Source organism: Lepidochelys olivacea (assembly GCF_965140295.1).
Source record: "Lepidochelys olivacea isolate rLepOli2 genome assembly, chromosome: 4".
NCBI classification, from domain to species: Eukaryota; Metazoa; Chordata; order Testudines; family Cheloniidae; genus Lepidochelys; species Lepidochelys olivacea.
The window spans coordinates 128,866,015-128,887,260 of record NC_140414.1 but is presented as its reverse complement, the minus strand read 5'-3'; the positions used below and the strand labels follow the sequence as shown (position 1 = coordinate 128,887,260).

The following is a 21,246-nucleotide window of genomic DNA, read 5'->3' as shown; positions in this document are numbered from 1 at the left end:
TTGCATGTGTGTATGTATGTGTATGTAAAATCACTAAAAATTATTTGCATGCTATAACCGTGACGAAATTTCTGTTTGTAATGAGGATCTTTAGGAATTTTCTGTCTAATTTTAAAAGTAAAATAATCGTTAAAATGGTGGTTAAACAATATTTAATAGCAACATAATTATGTTATTAGGGCTTGTTAGCTATTTGAATAGTAGGTTAACACAGCTGTATTTTTGAAAGGTTTTGATGAATCTATTTTGATATTACCTTTATTTGCCTTCCTTTTGGAAAAAGAACATTGGAAGCCTTCCTTATTCCAGAACTGTTGGTGTAAGAAATGCATAAATTGTACTGAGAAAGGCATGTCTTTTGAAAAATGTGTAAAATCCTGAAGGGGTAAAGGTCAACTGTCTCTAACAGTGACTTAGACCGTGCTTTAGTAGGGATGAAGGAACAACAGAGATGGAAATGACTTAAGTTTTCCGCAAGTATTCATAGAAACCTCACAATTTAAGTGCTAGTTTTCAGTAATAAAATTGCTGGGAGTTAGAACCTTTTTGTACTATTCAAAACTAACCTGCATTTAATATTGAAATATAAAACATCTTGATTTTAGCTATACCAGCTCTGCAACCCATTGTCCATGATCTCTTTGTATTACGAGGAACAAATAAAGCTGATGCTGGAAAAGAACTGGAAACACAAAAAGAGGTGGTGGTTTCAATGCTGCTAAGACTTATACAGTATCATCAGGTAAGATAAGTGGACAGATTAGTGTGTCTGTGTATGTTTTATAATGTGAATTATTTGTTGGACTGTCCACACTTAAAACATTTCAGGTGACATTTATCCCTCTCTGAACAAATCCTGATTAGTCAGACTTTGTTCTGAGAGCTTTCTTGGTGTGCAGGACAAAAAATTTAGTGCTTTCTGGCCCTTCCCGTAATTGGTAGGCATAAGAGTACAAACTCAAGTGTTCAAAAGCAAACAATAAAAGCATTCATTATTTCATACATTTATATAATAGGGCAGAGAGGTAGATTTCATATATAGTGCAAAGTATTGTCCTTTGTTTATTATCTATATTAGAGTAGCACTGAAAGGCTACAGTCAGATTCAGGACCTGCATTGTGTCAGGGCCTGTATGAATACATACATAGTGAGACAGTAGTTTCCCTGAGTGATAGTCTAATTTAAGACAAGATGCAATAAGTGGGTGTAACTAAAAATAAGAGAAAATGGGGGAGAGAGTACATAGGTAATTAAGGCTAAGATTTTGTCATAGTTTTTTTTTTAAGTAAAAGTCACAGACGGGTCTCGGGGAGTGGCCAACACCTCCAGTGCTCCACTGTCTCAGAGCTCCGGGTGGCCCTTGCTGGCTGACAGCTCCAGCCCTGCCACCCCAGGGCTGACCAGAAAATGTCATGGCGGTCTCTAAAAGTCATGGAATCCACGACCTCCATGACATAATCTTATCCATAGTAACAATCATAGGAATGCTTAGTTACATTGGCTTTTATGGAAACAACTAGATGATTGCTAGTCATTTACTTTTTGTAAGATATAACTACAGACAAGTAAAAAACAAACAGTAACTTATGACTGTTCACCTAGCCATTGACAGATGTCATTTTATCAATAGCCTCACTGTTAAGATGGGTCTTGAAGGATTTTTTGGAGAACAGTGTAGAGGTCATATGGACAAGTACAGAGAAAACCTTCCAGGCATATTGGGAGACAGGGGGGAAAAAGCATAAAGGTGCTTGTGAAAGAATTGATCTGGAATCTTTTTGCTTATTCTAGACACTTAACAGAAGCGTAATACTTCCTTTTATTGAACTTCGTCCAGTTGTGGAATGCTGCGCTCGTGTGTATTAATGGGAGGAATGTGCCTTTTTGAATACAATTGAAGAGGCAACTCTTTATTTATTTTTTATTTTTTTCTAATTTAGTTATAACATCCAAATTTCTAGCAAACCTTATTTTTTATGTGTCAAAGTTCAGACTGAAATTAATTTCTGCAACTAAAATTTTATAGGTTGATAGTGAATTTATAGTTTTACATAATTAGTCATAAAGTAGTGTTTGGATACATTTTTTGACGTGACATTAAACTGTTATTCACATAAAGTGTTCTGACATTAACTGTGTATTCACATGTAGGTTATTTTTAACCTTTAGTGTTATCTAGACTACAGGAGTTTCTAGTAGACATCGGGAATAGCCAGTATTAGGACCTGATCTTGCAAACTGCTCTACACAAGCATACCCTGCGTCTGTGCAGAACTCCATTGACTTTAGTTCCACTCATATAGAACAGCTTGCAAGATCAGAGTTTTAATGTATGTCTCATTTCCATTCTTCCTTTCATTAAGACAGGAGCAAATACAGATACCCTTCTAATATATGAAGACTTTTACTTGCCAGCTACCAAGGTTTTGCTTTTCTTCCCACTCCCCATGCATTTCATCTCATACTCTATTCTTCCAACTGTTGGACTAATCACTTGTAAATTTTGGCTTTACAAAGCACAGAAAATTTTGCTTTTATTTGTTTAAAAAAATGGTCTGGGAAATACCAGGTATTTTGGTTGTCATAAATGACCATATCTGAGAGAGAAACTTGTTCTTTTTATAAATTCTAGCCTGAAGTGAATTTTTTACTATTGTACATAGACGTATATTTCATTTCTTCTCCTGGATTTACGTAGTTTTATTTCTTGTATGCCTGAATGTGTAAAAATGTTATCTCAGTGGAGCAGAATAGGAATACTGTCTCTCTTACTCTGTTACATGAAAGGCCAGGTTAAACAAGAGAACAGTATATATTTGATAGTTTAAGATGATCTTAAATCATCTTTGTGAAACACCTTGCATAACTTTTTGGTTTTGGGGAAAATGATAGTTTTATTAACTGTTCACTCCCTCAACTATACTATTTAAATATGCCATTTTCTAAAGTGCAGGTGTGTTTGTTTTGGGGCGGGGCGTTGGGATATTTTCTTTAGGTGCTGGAGATGTTCATCCTAGTACTGCAACAGTGTCACAAAGAGAATGAAGACAAATGGAAAAGATTGTCCCGACAGATAGCAGATATCATTCTACCAATGTTAGCAAAACAACAGGTTAGTATCTAACTTTATTGATTTTATCTTTATGTATCAATTTTGCTTTTATTACATGAAAGCAATATTCTGCCTACAGTCTGCAAGTAAATATAAATACTGGAAACTATTTTACTAAAATAGGTTTATATATATGAAAGACTTTGTAAATATAATGTTCAAGATAAGGCATCCCATTCATTCTTAATGGGGCTGATAATGAAGAATAATTTCTGTATAATTTCATATGTACTTATAGATTAATGTCATTTTTAAATAATTTTAAAATCACAAAAGACTAATTTTGTAGATAAAAACTATTTGTACTGTCTTCTAATATATCTCAGCTTAGAGTTAAGTCCATAACTGCTCTAAGACTTTATAGCTAATACAGCTCACGGTGCTTACTATATGGTATCAAGTCTTTTTTCTTCTTTACATACAGAATGTCGTTATTATTTGGCATTATAATCAGACAATATAATCGTTGGTCAGTAACCTTATTTTACAACCTATTTTAATGAACAAAATAAAAATTGTAATGAAATTTGTTTACTTGAAACTGGTTTGGTCATCTGTAATTGCCTGTTAACTTTATTTTTAATGTTTTTAAGTTACATTTTTAGGTGTCTTTATTTTCTCTATTAAATAACTTAGTCTGACAAAATTGCACTTCTGTAAATCCTGTGACGTAGCTGAATATGGGAGAAGTTAAGTGTTGTCAGGACCTGGATCACAGGCAAAACTGGCGTTATCTGGACTTCATTGCACATTACTCCACTTAGGCAGATCCCAGCTTCTGTGTGAACCCTCATTGAAGTCCATGGGTGCAGAGTAATTTACAGGGTTGGAGACCTCATGAGCTGCATATAAGTTTGTAGCCAAACCTGAGATCTGTGTGCAAATTGAAGATGGCCAGCAAATGAAGCTCAGTTGAGTGCTGGTCCCTTTGTGTATCCCACACGTGGGTGCACATGTTTGCTGTGCGTGTGAATCTGGAATTCTAACAAGTAGTGTCGGTTGGTCTGCACATGCGCAGTAGTTCTTGTGCTCCAGACTGATGGCATAAAGGGCAGTGTGGGCTGAACACCTCTCCGGTTCCTCCTTATCACCGCATGGCCTGAGTCAGAATCTGTGTCCAATTTCTCCAGATTTTCTCTTTGATGCCCTGTAAATGGCTATTCTAAATAGTTTTACATTAGCATAGTTAGTTTTATAGTATAGTGTAGCTTGTTCTTTCTGTGCACTGGGGACTCCCTGCCTGTGGCCTGGGACTGTGCCCAGGGGTTCAGTAATACGCTTCCTGCCTTTGCTCCTTCTCTGTGAGCAACAGTCACCAACACTGTCTCTATTGCTTGGGTGAGACACATATTGGGATACCACTGGCGGAGTTCCAGGATTCCCAGCACTGGATCCTGAATATTTTGCTGCTTACAAGTCCAGGCAACGTGGTGCTCCCTTGTAATGAGGCCATCGTGGAGCCAGCCGTAGTGGTCTGGCATACTTCAGCTCCTGTGCCCCCAGGTGTAAGAGGGCTGAGAGATGTTATTTCATCCACACCAAAGGGGCTGGATTTCTTTTCTCCCATCCAGATCCAAACTCCCTGATGGTACAGGCAGCCATCGGGAGAGCATGGTCACAACTTCCCGAGATCACCACAGCTGACAAGGGCTCAAAGAGGTTGGACCTCTTGGGCGGAGGCAGGGGGTAAAGGGTCTTCCTTGACAAGTCTGAAATTTTGTATTGCTAACTATCAGACCTTGTTAGTCAAATTATGATTTTAACAGTTACTTCAGGCTGGCTGACTTTAAAGACAAGCTACCCTCTGAGGACAGAGCCCAATTTTAGTCCTTCATAGAGGAGCGCAAGTTAGTGGCTAAGACTTCTCTTTAAGCTGCAGTGGATGCAGCGGATACAGCATCCAGTGGCTTGGTCACTGACATAGTTACGAGGTGTGAGTCTTGGCTTCCCTCTTTGGGGCTACTCAGGAAGGTCTAGAACACCATACAGAACCTCTCTTTAGACAAGTCAGATTCGTTTAACGAGAAAATGGATGAGTCCCTATACTTGTTGGAAGACTCAAGGTCGACTCACCGGTCACTGGGAATTTACACCCTAATCCCCAGGAGAAAACAGCAGAAGCAGGTGTATAGGCCAAAGCCACCCCCTCTACAGATGTTGTACCACCTTTGTCCAGATGAGGCTCTGTTTAAACATCAGAAGGTTCAGAGGCCTCAATTTTCAGCCTCCTCTGTTACCATGACCTGTGCCCATTCCCAGCCACCCACTAAGGGCTACTTTTGATGCCTCGGTAGAGATCCACCCATCACTATTGATGCCACCCACTTCTACCTCCCCCTTATCTGTGGGGATCATCTCTCACTTTTTGCCTGCAATTGGGACTGCGTCACGGTATACAGTTGGGTCCTGGAATATTCTTGATGGATAATTTCTAGGTTTCTCACTCTCCCTCCCCACAAACCCACTTCCTGGTCCATCTTCAGGAACCACTCTCACTAGGTGATTCTTCAACAGGAGGCAGACTCCGTCTTTCAACGAGGGGCAACAGAAATAGTGTCACCTTGGTATCAAGGGAGAATGTTCTATTTTAGTCCCCAAAAAGATAAGGTGGAGACCCATTCTGGACCTTCAACAACTCATAGTATCATAGAATATCAGGGTTGGAAGGGACCTCAGGAGGTCATCTAGTCCAACCCCCTGCTCAAAGCAGGACCAATCCCCAGTTAAATCCTCCCAGCCAGGGCTTTGTCAAGCCTGACCTTAAAAACTTCTAAGGAAGGAGATTCTACCACCTCCCTAGGTAACGCATTCCAGTGTTTCACCACCCTCCTAGTGAAAAAGTTTTTCCTAATATCCAACCTAAACCTCCCCCACTGCAACTTGAGACCATTACTCCTTGTCCTGTCATCTTCTACCACTGAGAATAGTCTAGAACCATCCTCTTTGGAACCACCTCTCAGGTAGTTGAAAGCAGCTATCAAATCCCCCCTCATTCTTCTCTTCTGCAGACTAAACAATCCCAGTTCCCTCAGCCTCTCCTCATAAGTCATGTGTTCCAGACCCCTAATCATTTTTCTTGTCCTTCGCTGGACTCTCTCCAATTTTTCCACATCCTTCTTGTAGTGTGGGGCGCAAAACTGGACACAGTACTCCAGATGAGGCCTCACCAATGTCGAATAGAGGGGAACGATCACGTCCCTCGATCTGCTCGCTATGCCCCTATTTATACATCCCAAGATGCCGTTGGCCTTCTTGGCAACAAGGGCACACTGTTGACTCATATCCAGCTTCTCGTCCAATGTCACCCCAGGTCCTTTTCCGCAGAACTGCTGCCTAGCCATTCGGTCCCTAGTCTGTAGCGGTGCATTGGATTCTTCCATCCTAAGTGCAGGACCCTGTACTTACCCTTGTTGAACCTCATCAGATTTCTTTTGGCCCAATCCTCCAATTTGTCTAGGTCCCTCTGTATCCTATCCCTCCCCTCCAGCGTATCTACCACTCCTCCCAGTTTAGTATCATCTGCAAATTTGCTGAGTGTACAATCCACACCATCCTCCAGATCATTTATGAAGATATTGAACAACACCAGCCCCAGGACCGACCCTTGGGGCACTCCACTTGATACCGACTGCCATCTAGACATGGAGCCATTGATCACTACCCGTTGAGCCTGGCAATCTAGCCAACTTTCTACCCACCTTATAGTGCATTCATCCAGCCCATACTTCTTTAACTTGCTGACAAGAATACTGTGGGAGACCGTGTCAAAAGCTTTGCTAAAGTCAAGAAACAATACATCCACTGCTTTCCCTTCATCCACAGAACCAGTAATCTCATCATAGAAGACGATTAGATTAGTCAGGCATGACCTTCCCTTGGTGAACCCATGCTGACTGTTCCTGATCACTTTCCTCTCATGTAAGTGCTTCAGGATTGACTCTTTGAGGACCTACTCCATGATTTTTCCGGGGACTGAGGTGAGGCTGACTGGCCTGTAGTTCCCAGGATCCTCCTTCTTCCCTTTTTTAAAGATTGGCACTACATTAGCCTTTTTCCAGTCATCTGGGACTTCCCCCATTCGCCACGAGTTTTCAAAGATAATGGCCAATGGCTCTGCAATCACAGCCGCCAGTTCCTTTAGCACTCTCGGATGCAACTTGTCCGGCCCCATGGACTTGTGCACGTCCAGCTTTTCTAAATAGTCCCTAACCACTTCTTTCTCCACAGAGGGCTAGCCACCTACTCCTCATGCTGTGTTGCCCAGCGCAGCAGTCTGGGAGCTGACCTTGAGCTGACCTTTCATCTTTATTGAAAAGCCAAAATTCAGATTGTTACTCTAGCATTGATAGTCTTTGATCTGTGAGTTATCTGTACAATGGTCAGCGTATGCCTTGCTCTTCTAGGCCACATAGCCTTGATCACTTATGTGGGCAGTATTCTCCAGGCTTAATTTATGATGCTTGCAGGCCTGGCTTCAGTCGGTCTTCTCACAAGACAAGGGTCACATCAACACCAGAATGACTGTCGAATTTGGAACGAGTGAGAGTAGGCATCCTGTGCAACACTCCCACCCTCCATGTCACCATTGTAGTACATGCATCCCTTCTGGTTCAGGGTGCTGACCTGAACAATGACACCAGACAAGGTACCTGGACCCCATCAGAGGCCAGACTGCTTTTCATTCTACTGGATGTCGGACAACTGTCTTTTACATAAAGATCTCTTCTCCTCTGTCTAGAAGCAGTAAGGCTTTGGGACTGGTGCGTCAGAAACTGCATCACCATCTGTCAGGGTTCCTTCCCCACTCTGAACTCTGGGGTACAGATGTGGGGACCCGCATGAAAGACCCCCTAAGGTTATTCTTACCAACTTAAGTTAAAACTTCCCCAAGGCACAGATTTCTTTCTTGCCTTGGGATTGCTGCCACCACCAAGTGATTTTAACAATCAGGGAAAGGAACACTTGGAGTCCTATTCATCCCAAAATATTCCCCCAAGCCTACACCCCCTTTCCTGGGGAAGGCTTGAGCATATATCCTCACCAATTGGTTACAAAGGGACTACAGACCCAAACCTTTGGGTCTTAGAACAATTGAAAAATCAGTCAGGTTCTTAAAAAGAAGGATTTTATTTAAAGAGAAAAAGATAAAAGAATCACCTCTGTAGACTTAGGCTGGTAGTTAGCCTTACAGAATATCAGAAAATTCAAAGAGCACAGAGGAACCCCCTCTAGTCTTAGTTTCAAAGTTACAACAAAACAGGGATAAATGTCCCTTTAGGAAAGGGAAAATTCACAAGTTGAGAAAACAAAGATAAACTAATATGCCTTGCCTGGCTGTTACTTACAAGTTTGAAATATGAGAGACTTGTTTAGAAAGATTTGGAGAACATGGATTGATGTCCGGTTCCCCTTAGTCCCAAGAGCAAACGGCCACAGAAACAAAGAACCCAAAACAAAACCTCTTCTCTTCTCCCTCCCTCCCTCCCCCCCCGCTCCCCTATTTGAAAGTATCTTTTGTCCCCATTGGTTTCTTTGGTCAGGTGCCAACCAGGTTACTTGAGCTTCTTAACCCCTTACAGGTAAGGAGGAATTTAGGCTACCCCTATGGTTATGACACCATCCAAGCTGCATACCTTCTGGATGCTCAAAACTCTTTAGCGCACAACCCGAGCAGAAGCTTCTGTGCAGACCACAAGTGGAATATACACAGCATTGTCCTAAGTGAGATATTCACTCCGGGGACCACCTCACGAGGATCTCTTCGTATTCCAAATTAACAAAAAACTTCCCCTATGTTGCTTCAGATGAGATATGGTTCACAGCACACATGGCAATGCTTTCTTGTTGTCATGGATGGACAAACTCAGATACGTCTTGCCTCCCATTCCTCTGCTACCACAGGTCTTGAAAATGACTCTCCCTCGGTCATGAAGAGTCTTTCTCCTACCAGGCAACTCGCCCAGACAGTTTTGGTTCCTGGAATTTCAGAGAATGTCTGTCTGCTCTCCTATCAGGATCCGCCCCTTCCCAGCTTTCCTACATCAGAAAGGGGGAAGAATCAGACACCCCAATCCAGACCCATTCCTCCTCATGGCTGGTGTTTGGAGGGGCATCAGAATTAGAATGTTCTTGTTCAGCACCTGTCCAAGTTATCCTTTCTCAAAGTTGGAAAGATTCAACTAGGACCTGCTACCTAGCTAAATGGAGACATTTCTTACCTGGGCTCAGCATGACTGGCCTTCTCCAAGCACTGCAGATATTCTAGTTGTTTTAGACTATTTCCTGTCTTTAGAAAAAAACTCAGATCTCTGCATTAGCTCACTGTGATCAGTGCCTTCCTGTCTCCAGTAGATAATGTTCCATTTTTACTCACTCAACAACAGTCATTTTTGAAAGACCTAGTCAGGATTTTTCCACCTGTGGTCAAACTTACAATGCAATGGGACCTCAATCTTATCCTGTCAGCACTCATCAGACCACCTTTTGAACCCTTGACAATATGCTATTACCTCTGCCAGAAGGGTGAGCAAGATTGCAGCTGTCATGGCAGGCCCACCAAATACCACTTTTTACAAGGAAATGGTCTCTCTTCACCTCCATCCTAAGTTCCTCGCGAAGGTTATTTCTGAAAACCATGTCAACCAAACTATCTGCTTAAGTGTTTCTTTCCAAAAACCCCATGCCGCTGCTGAAGAGAGAAGACTTTCATTCCTGTGGTGTCAGACAGGTTTGGTCCTTTGCAGGTAGAACGCCCAGACACATCAGAGAATCACCGAGGCTTTTTCTCACCATAACAGAAAGATATAGTGTGTCCTCACAACCCTCTGAGAAACTCTAAATGGATTTCTGGATGCATCATCATGTGCTATCAATTAGTGCATATCCCTCCACCTGGCAGGGTAGAGGGCTCACTCAGCCAGATCACAAGCTGCTTCTACAGGAAGCATCAATACTGGACATACGCGGAGCAGCTACCTGGAGTTCCATTAACAAAACATTGTGCAATAGTTCAGTCCTTTGCTGTAGATGCAGCAGTGGGAACTGTAGTACTTAAAAAAAAAACAAAAAAAAAAACCTGAGGACTTCTTGTGGCACCATAGAGACTAACAAATTTATTTGGGCATAGAACCCACTTCATCAGATGCATGGAGTGGAAAATATAGTAGCAGGTATAAATACACAGCACATGAAAAGATGGGAGGTGCCTTACCAAGTGGGAGGTCAGTCTAACGAGACAATTCAATTAACAGTAGGATACCAAGAAAGGAAAAATCACTTTTGTAGTGGTAATGAGAGTGGCCCATTTCAAACAGTTGACAAGAAGATGTGAGTAACATATGGGGGAAATTAGGTTTTGTAATGACCCAACCACTCCCAGTCTTTATTCAGGCCTAATTTGATGGTGTCCAGTTTGCAAATTAATTCCAGTTCTGCAGTTTCACATTGTAGTCTGGTTTTTGAAGTTTTTTTGTTGAAGAATTGCCACTTGTAGGTCTGTTATTGAGTGACCAGGGAGATTGAAGTGTTCTCCTACTGATTTTTGAATGTTATAATTTCTGATGTCAGATTTGTGTCCATTTATTCTTTTGCGTAGAGACTGTCCAGATTGGCCAATGTACATGGCAGAGGGGCATTGCTGGCACATGATGGCATATATCACGTTGATAGATGTGCAGGTGAACGAGCCCCTGATGGCGTGGCTGATGTGGTTAGGTCCTGTGATGATGTCCCTTGAATAGACACTATCTATTGAATCCATTTATTGTGTGCATACTGAAAATGTGCACACTTCGTTAGGCTTCCCTGTTACCCACGAGTACTGAATCACCACTTAAATATTAGCTTCAGTGTGCACCTTCGAGTATTTTGTAAGATTGAGGATAGAGGTTATGACAGTCTATTCCCCAGAACATTAGAATTGTGAAGGGACACAGTTAACTGAAAAAATGTGTCTTCTGTCTAAAACTATTTTTCCTTATTGTAATACCTGAGATCACTGTGTCAGAGATAGTAGGGGAAAAACTCCCCTCATCCCTTCTGTTTTTCCTAGTGAATTGGTTTTAAGCATTTGGCAGCTCTTTGTTTATAGTCAGTATCATTTCCCCTTTTTAGATGGGTTTTTCTCATAGCAAATGGAAGAGGTGCTTAAAAAAAAATAAGAAAATATGGTAGTAAAACTACAGAATTAATGCTTGGGGGGCAGGCACACTATCTGAAATGATTTCTAACTCGGGTTTCAAGTTGATGTCCCTTTTAATTCATGCCAACCACAGTTGCTTTTAGATGGAGCCAAAACCAAAATAATTAGATTTTGGGCAGTTGTTGGCCAAATTGTGTGTGTGTGTGTGTGTGTATGTACATATACACATTAAACTTTACTGCTTTTAATTTAAGCTTTCTTGAGGTCTGTCATGTTCTGCATAGCAATGGCTGCACCTGCTTTTAACGTTCACCCCTTACGGGTTTTCTAATCTCTCTTATCAAGTGGAGTGCCCCAAGGGTCGGTCCTGGGGCCGGTTTTATTCAATATCTTCATAAATGATCTGGAGGATGGTGTGGATTGCACTCTCAGCAAATTTGCGGATGATACTAAACTGGGAGGAGTGGTAGATACGCTGGAGGGGAGGGATAGGATACAGAAGGACCTAGACCAATTGGAAGATTGGGCCAAAAGGAATCTGATGAGGTTCAATAAGGATAAGTGCAGGGTCCTGCACTTAGGACGGAAGAACCCAATGCACAGCTACAGACTAGGGACCGAATGGCTAGGCAGCAGTTCTGCGGAAAAGGACCTAGGGGTGACAGTGGACGAGAAGCTGGATATGAGTCAGCAGTGTGCCCTTGTTGCCAAGAAGGCCAATGGCATTTTGGGATGTATAAGTAGGGGCATAGCGAGCAGATCGAGGGACGTGATCGTTCCCCTCTATTCGACATTGGTGAGGCCTCATCTGGAGTACTGTGTCCAGTTTTGGGCCCCACACTTCAAGAAGGATGTGGATAAATTGGAGAGAGTCCAGCGAAGGGCAACAAAAATGATTAGGGGACTGGAACACATGAGTTATGAGGAGAGGCTGAGGGAGCTGGGATTGTTCAGCCTGCAGAAGAGAAGAATGAGGGGGGATTTGATAGCTGCTTTCAACTACCTGAAAGGGGGTTCCAAAGAGGATGGCTCTAGACTGTTCTCAATGGTAGCAGATGACAGAACGAGGAGTAATGGTCTCAAGTTGCAGTGGGGGAGGTTTAGATTGGATATTAGGAAAAACTTTTTCACTAAGAGGGTGGTGAAACACTGGAATGCGTTACCTAGGGAGGTGGTAGAATCTCCTTCCTTAGAGGTTTTTAAGGTCAGGCTTGACAAAGCCCTGGCTGGGATGATTTAACTGGGAATTGTTCCTGGTTTGATCAGGGGGTTGGACTAGATGACTTTCTGGGGTCCCTTCCAACCCTGATATTCTATGATTCTATGATTCTTGGTTATCAAACTGAAGTGCAGCATTATTGCATAGGAAACCTACACGTATCATACTAAAAATAACCAAGACACAGAGGTGTTTGTTTTTGTTGTTGTGTTCAATGGTGAATATAAAATTTGTTCCTTTCTTTTAAACAGATGCATATAGATTCCCATGAAGCTCTGGGAGTACTGAACACTTTATTTGAAATTTTGGCTCCTTCATCCCTCCGTCCTGTGGACATGCTTTTAAGAAGTATGTTTGTTACTCCCAGTACAATGGTAAGTGACCAGTGAAGGAGATTACACTACCTGTTCAATGTTGAGGCCTTCAACGCATTTTTGGCCATATACTATACATTTCTGACCTATCCTCCACTCTGATTGTCTGTCTGTCAAGACAATTCAGCATTTTCATACATGGCAAAACAGTAGTGAGTGTTCTCTTACTCCTTTGCAAGGTGTATATTTCTGTTCCTAAATCCTGCTGAAGTTAGTTTGGTAACATGTTCAGAAATAGGGAAGAACTCAGTAGGAGGACTAGTTTGCCTTTGGGTAGGTCATTTTACTTGTAATGCGATGGTGAAGAATGGGGAGCCTCCTGATGTAAGAGAAATTCCATAACCTGGTTTATGAATAGGGCCCTACCAAATTCACAGCTGTGAAAAACACGTCACAGACCATGAACTCTGGTCTTGTGTGCTTTTACGCTATACTATACCAATTTCATGGGGGAGACCAGTTTCTCAAACTGGGGGGTTGTGACCCAAAAGGGAGTTGCAGGGGGGTCACAAGGTTATTTTAGAGTGGATCATAGTATTGCCACCCTTATTTCTATGCTGCCTTCATAGCTGGGTGGCCGGAGAGCAGCGGCTGTTGGCTGGGCGCCCAGTTCTGCAGGCAGCGCCCCGCCAGCAGCAGTGCAAAATTAAGGGTGGCAATGCCATACCATGCCACCTTACTTCTGCATTGCTGCCATCAGAGCTGAGCTGCCAGAGAGTGATGGCTGCTGACTGAGAGCCCAGCTCTGCAGGCAGCAGCACAGAAGTAAGGGTGGCAATACCATACCATGCTGTCCTTATTTTTGCAGTGTTGCTGGCAGCAGCTCTGCCTTCAGAACTGGGCTCCCAGCCAGCAGACGCTGCTCTCTGGCCACCCAGTTCTGAAGGCAGGGCCACTGCCAGCAGCAGCGCAGAAGGGTAGTAGTACCACAACCCCCACTACAATAACCTTGCAACACCCCCCTCCTCCTCCCTCTTCCCTTTTTTTTAGTTGAAATGTTGAGGAGTAACAAAGATTCCCCCCTAGGATTTCATTTTTGAGACAGTATGGAAGTTTTTTATGAGAACTTTTATTCACAAAAGTGTTGTAGAAGTACCCATTCCCCAGATCACACAGCATTGAGTGCTCTCAAAGCCAAACTGATTTCCAGGAGCTGCTATGGACATTCAGCTCCTGGGAGCCATGATAGCAGAAGAGAAGGTAGAAAAGTTTACCTCATTCATAAAGATGTTTGTTCAAAGAAGTGAACATATACGATCTTTTATAAGGTCTAATATGTTGTCAGTTCTCCATGACATTATTGCAGTTTTCAGTCTCTTAATCTGCTGCATTTTTCTGTTTTTTTTTTTAAGACATCAGTGAGCACTGTTCAGTTATGGATATCTGGTATCCTAGCTATCCTTAGAGTTCTGATTTCACAATCAACAGAGGATATAGTTCTATCTCGTATTCAAGAGCTTTCTTTCTCCCCTTACTTATTGTCATGTCAAACAATTAACAAGCTAAGGGATGGGGAAAATAATGTACCAACACCTGAAGAACAAATTGAGCTGAAACAGGCTAAATATCTGCCTGAAGAGACATTTTCCAGGTACGTTGTCTTCTGTATCTATCGTTTTTTTGTAAAACTTTTGGTGAAGTATTAAAAGAGTGTCAAGTGATATGGAAACATAAGATTTATATTTACCTGGATGTTACCTGAAATGGACATGGGGGTGTGGATTTAAGGTTGGATGCAAGTTTGAGGGATAGAATGAGCTGTGGTGCTGTTGGATGTATTACATGGGATGGAGGTGTGTATTTTTGTTTAACAATTTTTGACTGTTCTGGTTTCTTTTCCCATGCTGAAGTGAAAAGTACCACTGACTTCTCTGGGACCAGGATTTCACCCTGGGAATTGACTCTTCCTTCTCCCTTTACTTTAGCCTGTACTCTGCATTGTTGCCTCAGTGGCATATGGGTGGGATGAGTTGGGTGACTTCACCTTTTCACGTGCACAGGAGGGGAAGAACATGTAAGGGGAAGATCAGCTTTCTTTTTCAAAGGATAGGTTGTAACCTAGAGCCTTCTGAGGGTGAGACACTTATGCAAAGTAATTCAAGAGAGATTTTGGATGTGGTTGAGTTGGAAATACCCTACTACTGTAGGGGGAAGGAATTAGGGTAGGATTTTATCCCTCCAGGTGAGGGTTGAGACCCTTATGAGAAGAACTTTTTATCTACAAATTCATTCGGCGGAGGGGGGAGTAGTTGTGATTTGGCAGAACTTTTGGACTGGGAATCCTACTGGATCTGAGACTTGCTAAGAGAAGGATTGGGGGATGGATTGTTAGTGTGATTCAGGTTGTTGGGTGGGTTTTTTAGCTTTCCTTGGTGGCCTTTATTTGGGTAACTATATTCCTGTGGCCACTTTCTGGTGGCACAATGATGCCCTTTGCTAGGAATATGTATACCTGATAGAGAAAGGGGAGTCTTTGGTTATGAAGACTTGGGGTCTTTCGTGTCTAGGGTGGTCAGTGGGAAAGATTTTGTGTAAGGTGGAAACCTGTTTTGAGTGGCTTAGTCTTGATGCCCTTCATTTTGTCTGTTGTCTCTTGGAAGGATAGCACGTTGGGTAGGGTTTTAGGTGTTTGATTCATGTTGATTGCAAGGGTGGTGATTAGTGAAACAGTGACCATCTGTGATTTGATGGCAGATGAGGTTTTGCATAACTGAGACCTGGACGCTTAAACACACTGCAAATACTCTGCTTTAATCAATTTTTACACTAGAAAATGAGTCTGAAAGCTGGAGCTGAGATTTTTCCTTGTGGGTAGAGGAAGCAAGAAGAACTTTATGGGGAAAATTTTAAAGTGAGGCACTGTTAAGCAGGATTGTATTTGGTTCAGGTCAACCTGCTGAAACCTGTTAACTCAGTAGTAAAAACCTTAGTTGGGACAGATAGGAAATAAGCTGATGTGTTTATTTTCCTGACTGTGTTGTGTGGGATTTTTTTTAGGTTCTTGTTACAATTAGTGGGCATTCTATTGGAAGACATTGCTACTAAACAGTTGAAAGTGGACATGAATGAACAGCAGCACACTTTCTATTGCCAAGAGTTGGGCACATTGCTTATGTGTTTAATACATATCTTCAAATCAGGTAATAATCTCAAAATGAGTTGTATTGTGCCATGATGACGATCAAAGAGTTCTTTTCAGTTCGGAATCAGTTGTTTAATGAGTTTAAAATCTGTTTAGGTTGAGAATATTGGCTGCATATAAAATATCGTTTCTTCTCCCAAGTTTGTGTCCATGTCAGAAGCCAGAGTCAGAAAAGTCGTCTTTTCCTTTAGACTTTTTTTATTGAACACACAGCTTCAAGACCTGTTTTCATACTCTGCCCTTTTAGCAGAGTAGACTATAATTGATGACCTTTCATTCGTTAAACATTGTCCTTTTAAATGTCCAAAAGAACTGCAGTTGAGAAATGCAGTGCGCATCATTACTCTTGAGTTGGATTTCCTCTCACCTTCCCCAAATGCAGGGGTCTCGAACTCAATTTACCTTCGGGCCAGTGCCAGTCCTCAAATCTTCCCAGCGGGCCAATAATGTCACTGAAGATGGTGTTCAGAAAAGAAAATGTTTATATTGTACTTTTATTTCAAATTTCTTCGAAATAATAAAACTTGTCATACAACTTTATACAATTCTTCTCTTGCCAGACAGTTTTTAGTGTTTGCCAGACAAAAAAGAAACATACTGTTTGCCTCATAGAGAGCAGACCAGCAGAAAATGGTCCCTGGCTAAATCGCTCTCATTGGTGCTGGCCGCAGCACGGTTCAGCACTTATGACTAAGGCTACGTTTTAGTCACGGGTATTTTTAGTAAAAGACATGGACAGGTCATGGGCAGTAAACAAAAATTCACGGCCCGTAACCTGTCCATGATTTTTACTATATACTCCTGACTAAAACTTTTGCGGGGGGAGCTCGGGGAGTTCTGTGGTGGGTGGGTGGGGAGTTTTGGCGGGGGTGGAGGGAGAGGGAGGTTCCCTTCCCTGGCTCCTGGGAGTCGGCAACCTCCAGCTCTTAGCACCAAATGCTACCGCCCCAAGCCCCAGTTCTGCAGCTCCCATTGGCTGGGAACCGCGGCCAGTGGAAGCTGTGAGGGTGGTGCCTGCGAGCAGAGGCAGCATGTGGAGCTAGGAGCTGAGGGAGGGAAGTTCCTGTCACCTTTCTGGGGAACCCCCCCCCAGGTACGCACTGCCCACACCCCAGCTCTGAGGCCCCCACGCACCCAAACTCTTGCTGCGAGGGGGCCTGAGACTGCCCCAGCAGCAGCCGGTGCAGCTGGCCCAGGGGTTGCCCAAGCTGCTCAGGCAGCTCCCAGGCCAGCCACATGGGCCGCTGCAGAAGTCATGGAGGTGACGGAAAGTCACGGAATCTGTGACTTCTGTGACAAACACTGAGCCTTACTTACGATACTCCAGACACCTCCAGCAGCACCTTCATGGTAGCTGCTGCCAGGACCCCACGCTCTGCTGCGGAGTCTAAGGGCTCTAAAAACTGCCCCTCTCCACCACAGCGCCATCGACCGTGCTAAAGGAGACAGCACCAACAACTGCTCAGATTATAAGGCAGCCGAATGCTGCTAGCACAATAGCGCCAACACAGACAGCACTGGCTCAGCACACCGCACTCCCGATACAATTGGCACCTCACTCTTTGGCACCGAAGCACTGGTGCCGCACCATTTTCTGCACCAGAAGGATCTGTTGACCCTGGAGTTCCCTCTTTTGGGCACTGATGTCTCACGGGGGCCGTCTGTACCAGAGCAACTGTTATCTCCGATAGCACCACCGTTCTTGAGTGATGAAGATGAGGAGGTTGAAGGGGTATTCTCCCCTCACCATTCCTCCCCGATCAGAACACTTACGGCAGCTGGACCATTACGATCACAGTCCACATATGGGACCATCCATGACCTTCCTTGAGCACTAGCTGTACTGGGATCCTTGGAGGTCTTACAGAAGGCGCTACAGCAGGTGGCCCAGCCCATGTAGGGAAGATGCTGGATCCTCACCTCCACCCTTGGAGACTGAAGCTACCGAGACAAGGGATGAACTCATGGCAGAGCAGGAAGAGGACACTGCTCCTGACACCTTGCCAACCAACAATAATTCATCCTCCTCACCAGATGAGACAGTTATGCCTTCCACCCCCAACCACTGCGGATGACTTTAACCACTTCCAAGATTTATTTAAAATAGCGGCCAATGGGCTCAAAATTGGTCTGGAGGAAGTGCCAGTAACAAACTAACAGACATCTTACAGACATCTTCCTCCTCAAAGATAGCATTGCCAATCAGTGGGACTATAATAGAATCCGCCAAAACAGTCTGGCAAACTCCAGCGACCATACCTCCAACCAGTAAAAGAGCAGAGAAAAAGTGTTATGTTCCCTTGAAGGGATCAGAGTTTTTTTTTCCCCACACACTCCGTACCCAACTTGCTGGTAGTGGAAGCAGCCAACCAGAGAGGCAAACAACAACACTTTCCACCACGCCCTTTGATAAGGATAGTAAGAGGTTGGACCTATTCGGCCACAAAGTATATTTCTCCTCCACACTTCAATTCAGAGTGGTAAATTATGTAGCACTACTTGCCAAATACAACCACAGGAGCTATGGAAAGTTTATGGACTTTTTCCCCTCTGGAATATCATTAATAGAGAACAATTCAAATTGCTGGTCTCTGAAGGGCAAATGATTGCATGCATGGCTCTTCAGGCCTCATTAGACATTGCTAACACCCCTACAGCTGTGGTTATGTGATGGGCCTCATGGTTGAACTCCTCAGAATTCCCATGTGAAATACAAAATATAGTCGAAGACCTTCTCTTCGATGGAGAGAGATTATTTGCAGCCAATACCAATGAGGTACTGCACACTGTGAAAGGCTCACTGGCAACTCTTCAATTGCTCGGCATTCATACACCTGCCACAAAAAGGAGACAATATAGGTATCTACCATACCAGAGAAATAGATATTCAAAATATACACAGCAACACCAGAGGCCTTAAGAATAACGACAGAGACCACAACGATGCCGACTTCCACCAGCTGCAGTGTCCCAAGCCCCTTCCTCTAAATAACAAATTTGAAGGCTTGGGTGAGGGTCTGGAAGACCTTTCCCACATTCCAGAGCTAACACCCTCCATCCTTCTGTTTTTGGAGACCATTTACTTCCATTCTACCTGAAATAGGCTGCCATCACCATGGACAAATGGGCTCTAGAAGTCATCCATAAGGGCTATACCATCTCTTTCCTTTCTATCCATCTCCCCCCCCCACACACACACACCCTCCCTCTCCATCCTACTTCAGGTATCCCTCTCATGAACATCTGATATGACAAGAGGTAGATCATGTCCTAGAACTCTGGGAAGTGGAAACTGTTCCCATGCAACACAGGGGAAGGGTTTTTATTCCCACTATTTTTTTTTAACACACAAGAAAAATGGGAGATGGCGACCTATGCTGGATCTAAGGCGACTGAAGAAGTTTGTGAGAAAAAAATAATTCAAGATGGTCACAACTATAATTCCAGTGCTGGAGCAGGGGGACTGGTTCTCAGCCCTCAACCTGCAGGATGCCTATTTTCAAGTTACGATACATCCTGCCCACAGGCAGTTTCTGAGATTTACTTTGGGCAAAGACCACTATCAATACAAAATTCTACCTTTTGGCCTGTCAACAGCACCTTGCATTTTCTCAAAGATCCTCGTGGTAGCAATGGTGCATATGAGAAAACAAGGAATAATAATATTCCCTTGCCTGGACAACTGTCTTCTGAAGTCACACACTCGAATAGATGCCATTCGGACTACCCAAATGACGATAGATTGCTTCCAGAATCTGGGTCTACAAATAAGCAAAAAGAAATTGACAGTAGAACCAGTTCAACAGTTAGAATTCATCAGCACTTACCTTGACTCCGTGGCAGTGAAAGTGTCACTTCCATGAGACAGATTCGACACGATAAAGACACTCATATCCAATGTGGAACAGCCCACACATGCCTCCAACTTCTGGGCCACATGGCAGCATGCACATTTTTGGTTTACATATGCGCTGCCTACAAGGGTGGTTAGGAACTATCTACAGACCAAATAAACACGGAGTAAACAGACTATTAATGATGCCTCCCAAAGTCAAGGAATCACTAACCTAATGGACTCAACCACACAACAGGTGCTCAGGGATCCTATTTACACAAGACCCTCCATCACAGATGATCGCAACGGATGCTTCCCTCGTAGGTTGGGGAGTACATATGCAACATCACACAATTCAAGGGTTATGATCTGCAGCCAAGACGAGGCTACACTTAAACCTGCTAGAACTCTGTGCTGTCTGCAATGCCTTCCTCCACTTCCTACCATTCATAAAGAACCAGAACATAAGAGTAATGACCAACAACATTGCTTGCATTTTCTACATAATCAGGCAAGGGGGAGCCATATCACACTCGTTATGCACCAAGCCTATGAGACTCTGGAATTGGTGCATCCAACACAATATCCATATTTCTGCTTCCTAGCTACCCAGATGCCAGAACACCATGGCAGACGAGCTCAGCAGACATTTCCTCCACTACCAAGAATGGGAATTGAACGACGTGATACTAGAACACACATTCCGAAAATGGGATCACCCACAAATAGACGTATTTGCGACAGCCCAGAACACACAATGTCCGAGATTCTGTTCCAGAGCAGCTCTGGGAAAGTAATCAATGGGGGACGTGTTCCTGACCAAGTGGGGCACAGATCTCCTCTTTGCATTCCTACCCATACCATTACGACCCAGAGTAATACTGAAAATAAGGACCTGATAAAGCCAGAGTCATCCTAATAGCCCCCACATGGCCAAGACAAGCATGGTATACATACATAACACGGATGTCAGCATGTGCTGCAGTCACTCTCCCGCCTCGGATGGACCTGTTAACACAACGCGAGGATTATGTGCACCATCTGAACATAGAACTTCTACATCTGAAGGCATGGCTCCTCTGTGGTTCTCTAATGATGAACTAGGTTGCTCTAAACGGAGGAAGTGGGTGCTACTTCACAGTAGAAAACGTTCTCCACGTAAGACCTACCTACAAAAGTGAAAGATTTACAGCCTGGTGCACCGCCAGACAAACAACTGCAACATCGGCACCTCTTCCATTGATATTAGACTACCTCCTGGAATTAAAACAATTGGGCCTCTCTATCAGTTCAACAAAAGGACAACTTAAGTTGCTGACATCTATACTTTTAATTTAGCTGCATTTTAATGTAGTTTATGTCTGGGAATATAAAAATGTACTGTCAAACTTGTGTATTATCATGGTGTAGCCGGATATTGTCC

General features: G+C 43.3%; 1 protein-coding gene across 2 annotated transcripts in view; it reads left to right on the top strand.

Annotated features, from left to right (window-relative positions):
• Positions 1-21,246, top strand: part of HTT (huntingtin) — a 183,800-nt gene that overhangs the window by 102,842 nt on the left and 59,712 nt on the right. For both annotated transcript variants that reach the window (XM_084626754.1, XM_084626753.1), the window contains exons 36-40: positions 606-742; positions 2,997-3,113; positions 12,724-12,846; positions 14,199-14,437; positions 15,844-15,986. In XM_084626754.1, the coding sequence (XP_084482880.1) occupies positions 606-742; positions 2,997-3,113; positions 12,724-12,846; positions 14,199-14,437; positions 15,844-15,986 (759 nt within the window). The remainder of the gene's footprint in view (positions 1-605; positions 743-2,996; positions 3,114-12,723; positions 12,847-14,198; positions 14,438-15,843; positions 15,987-21,246) is intronic.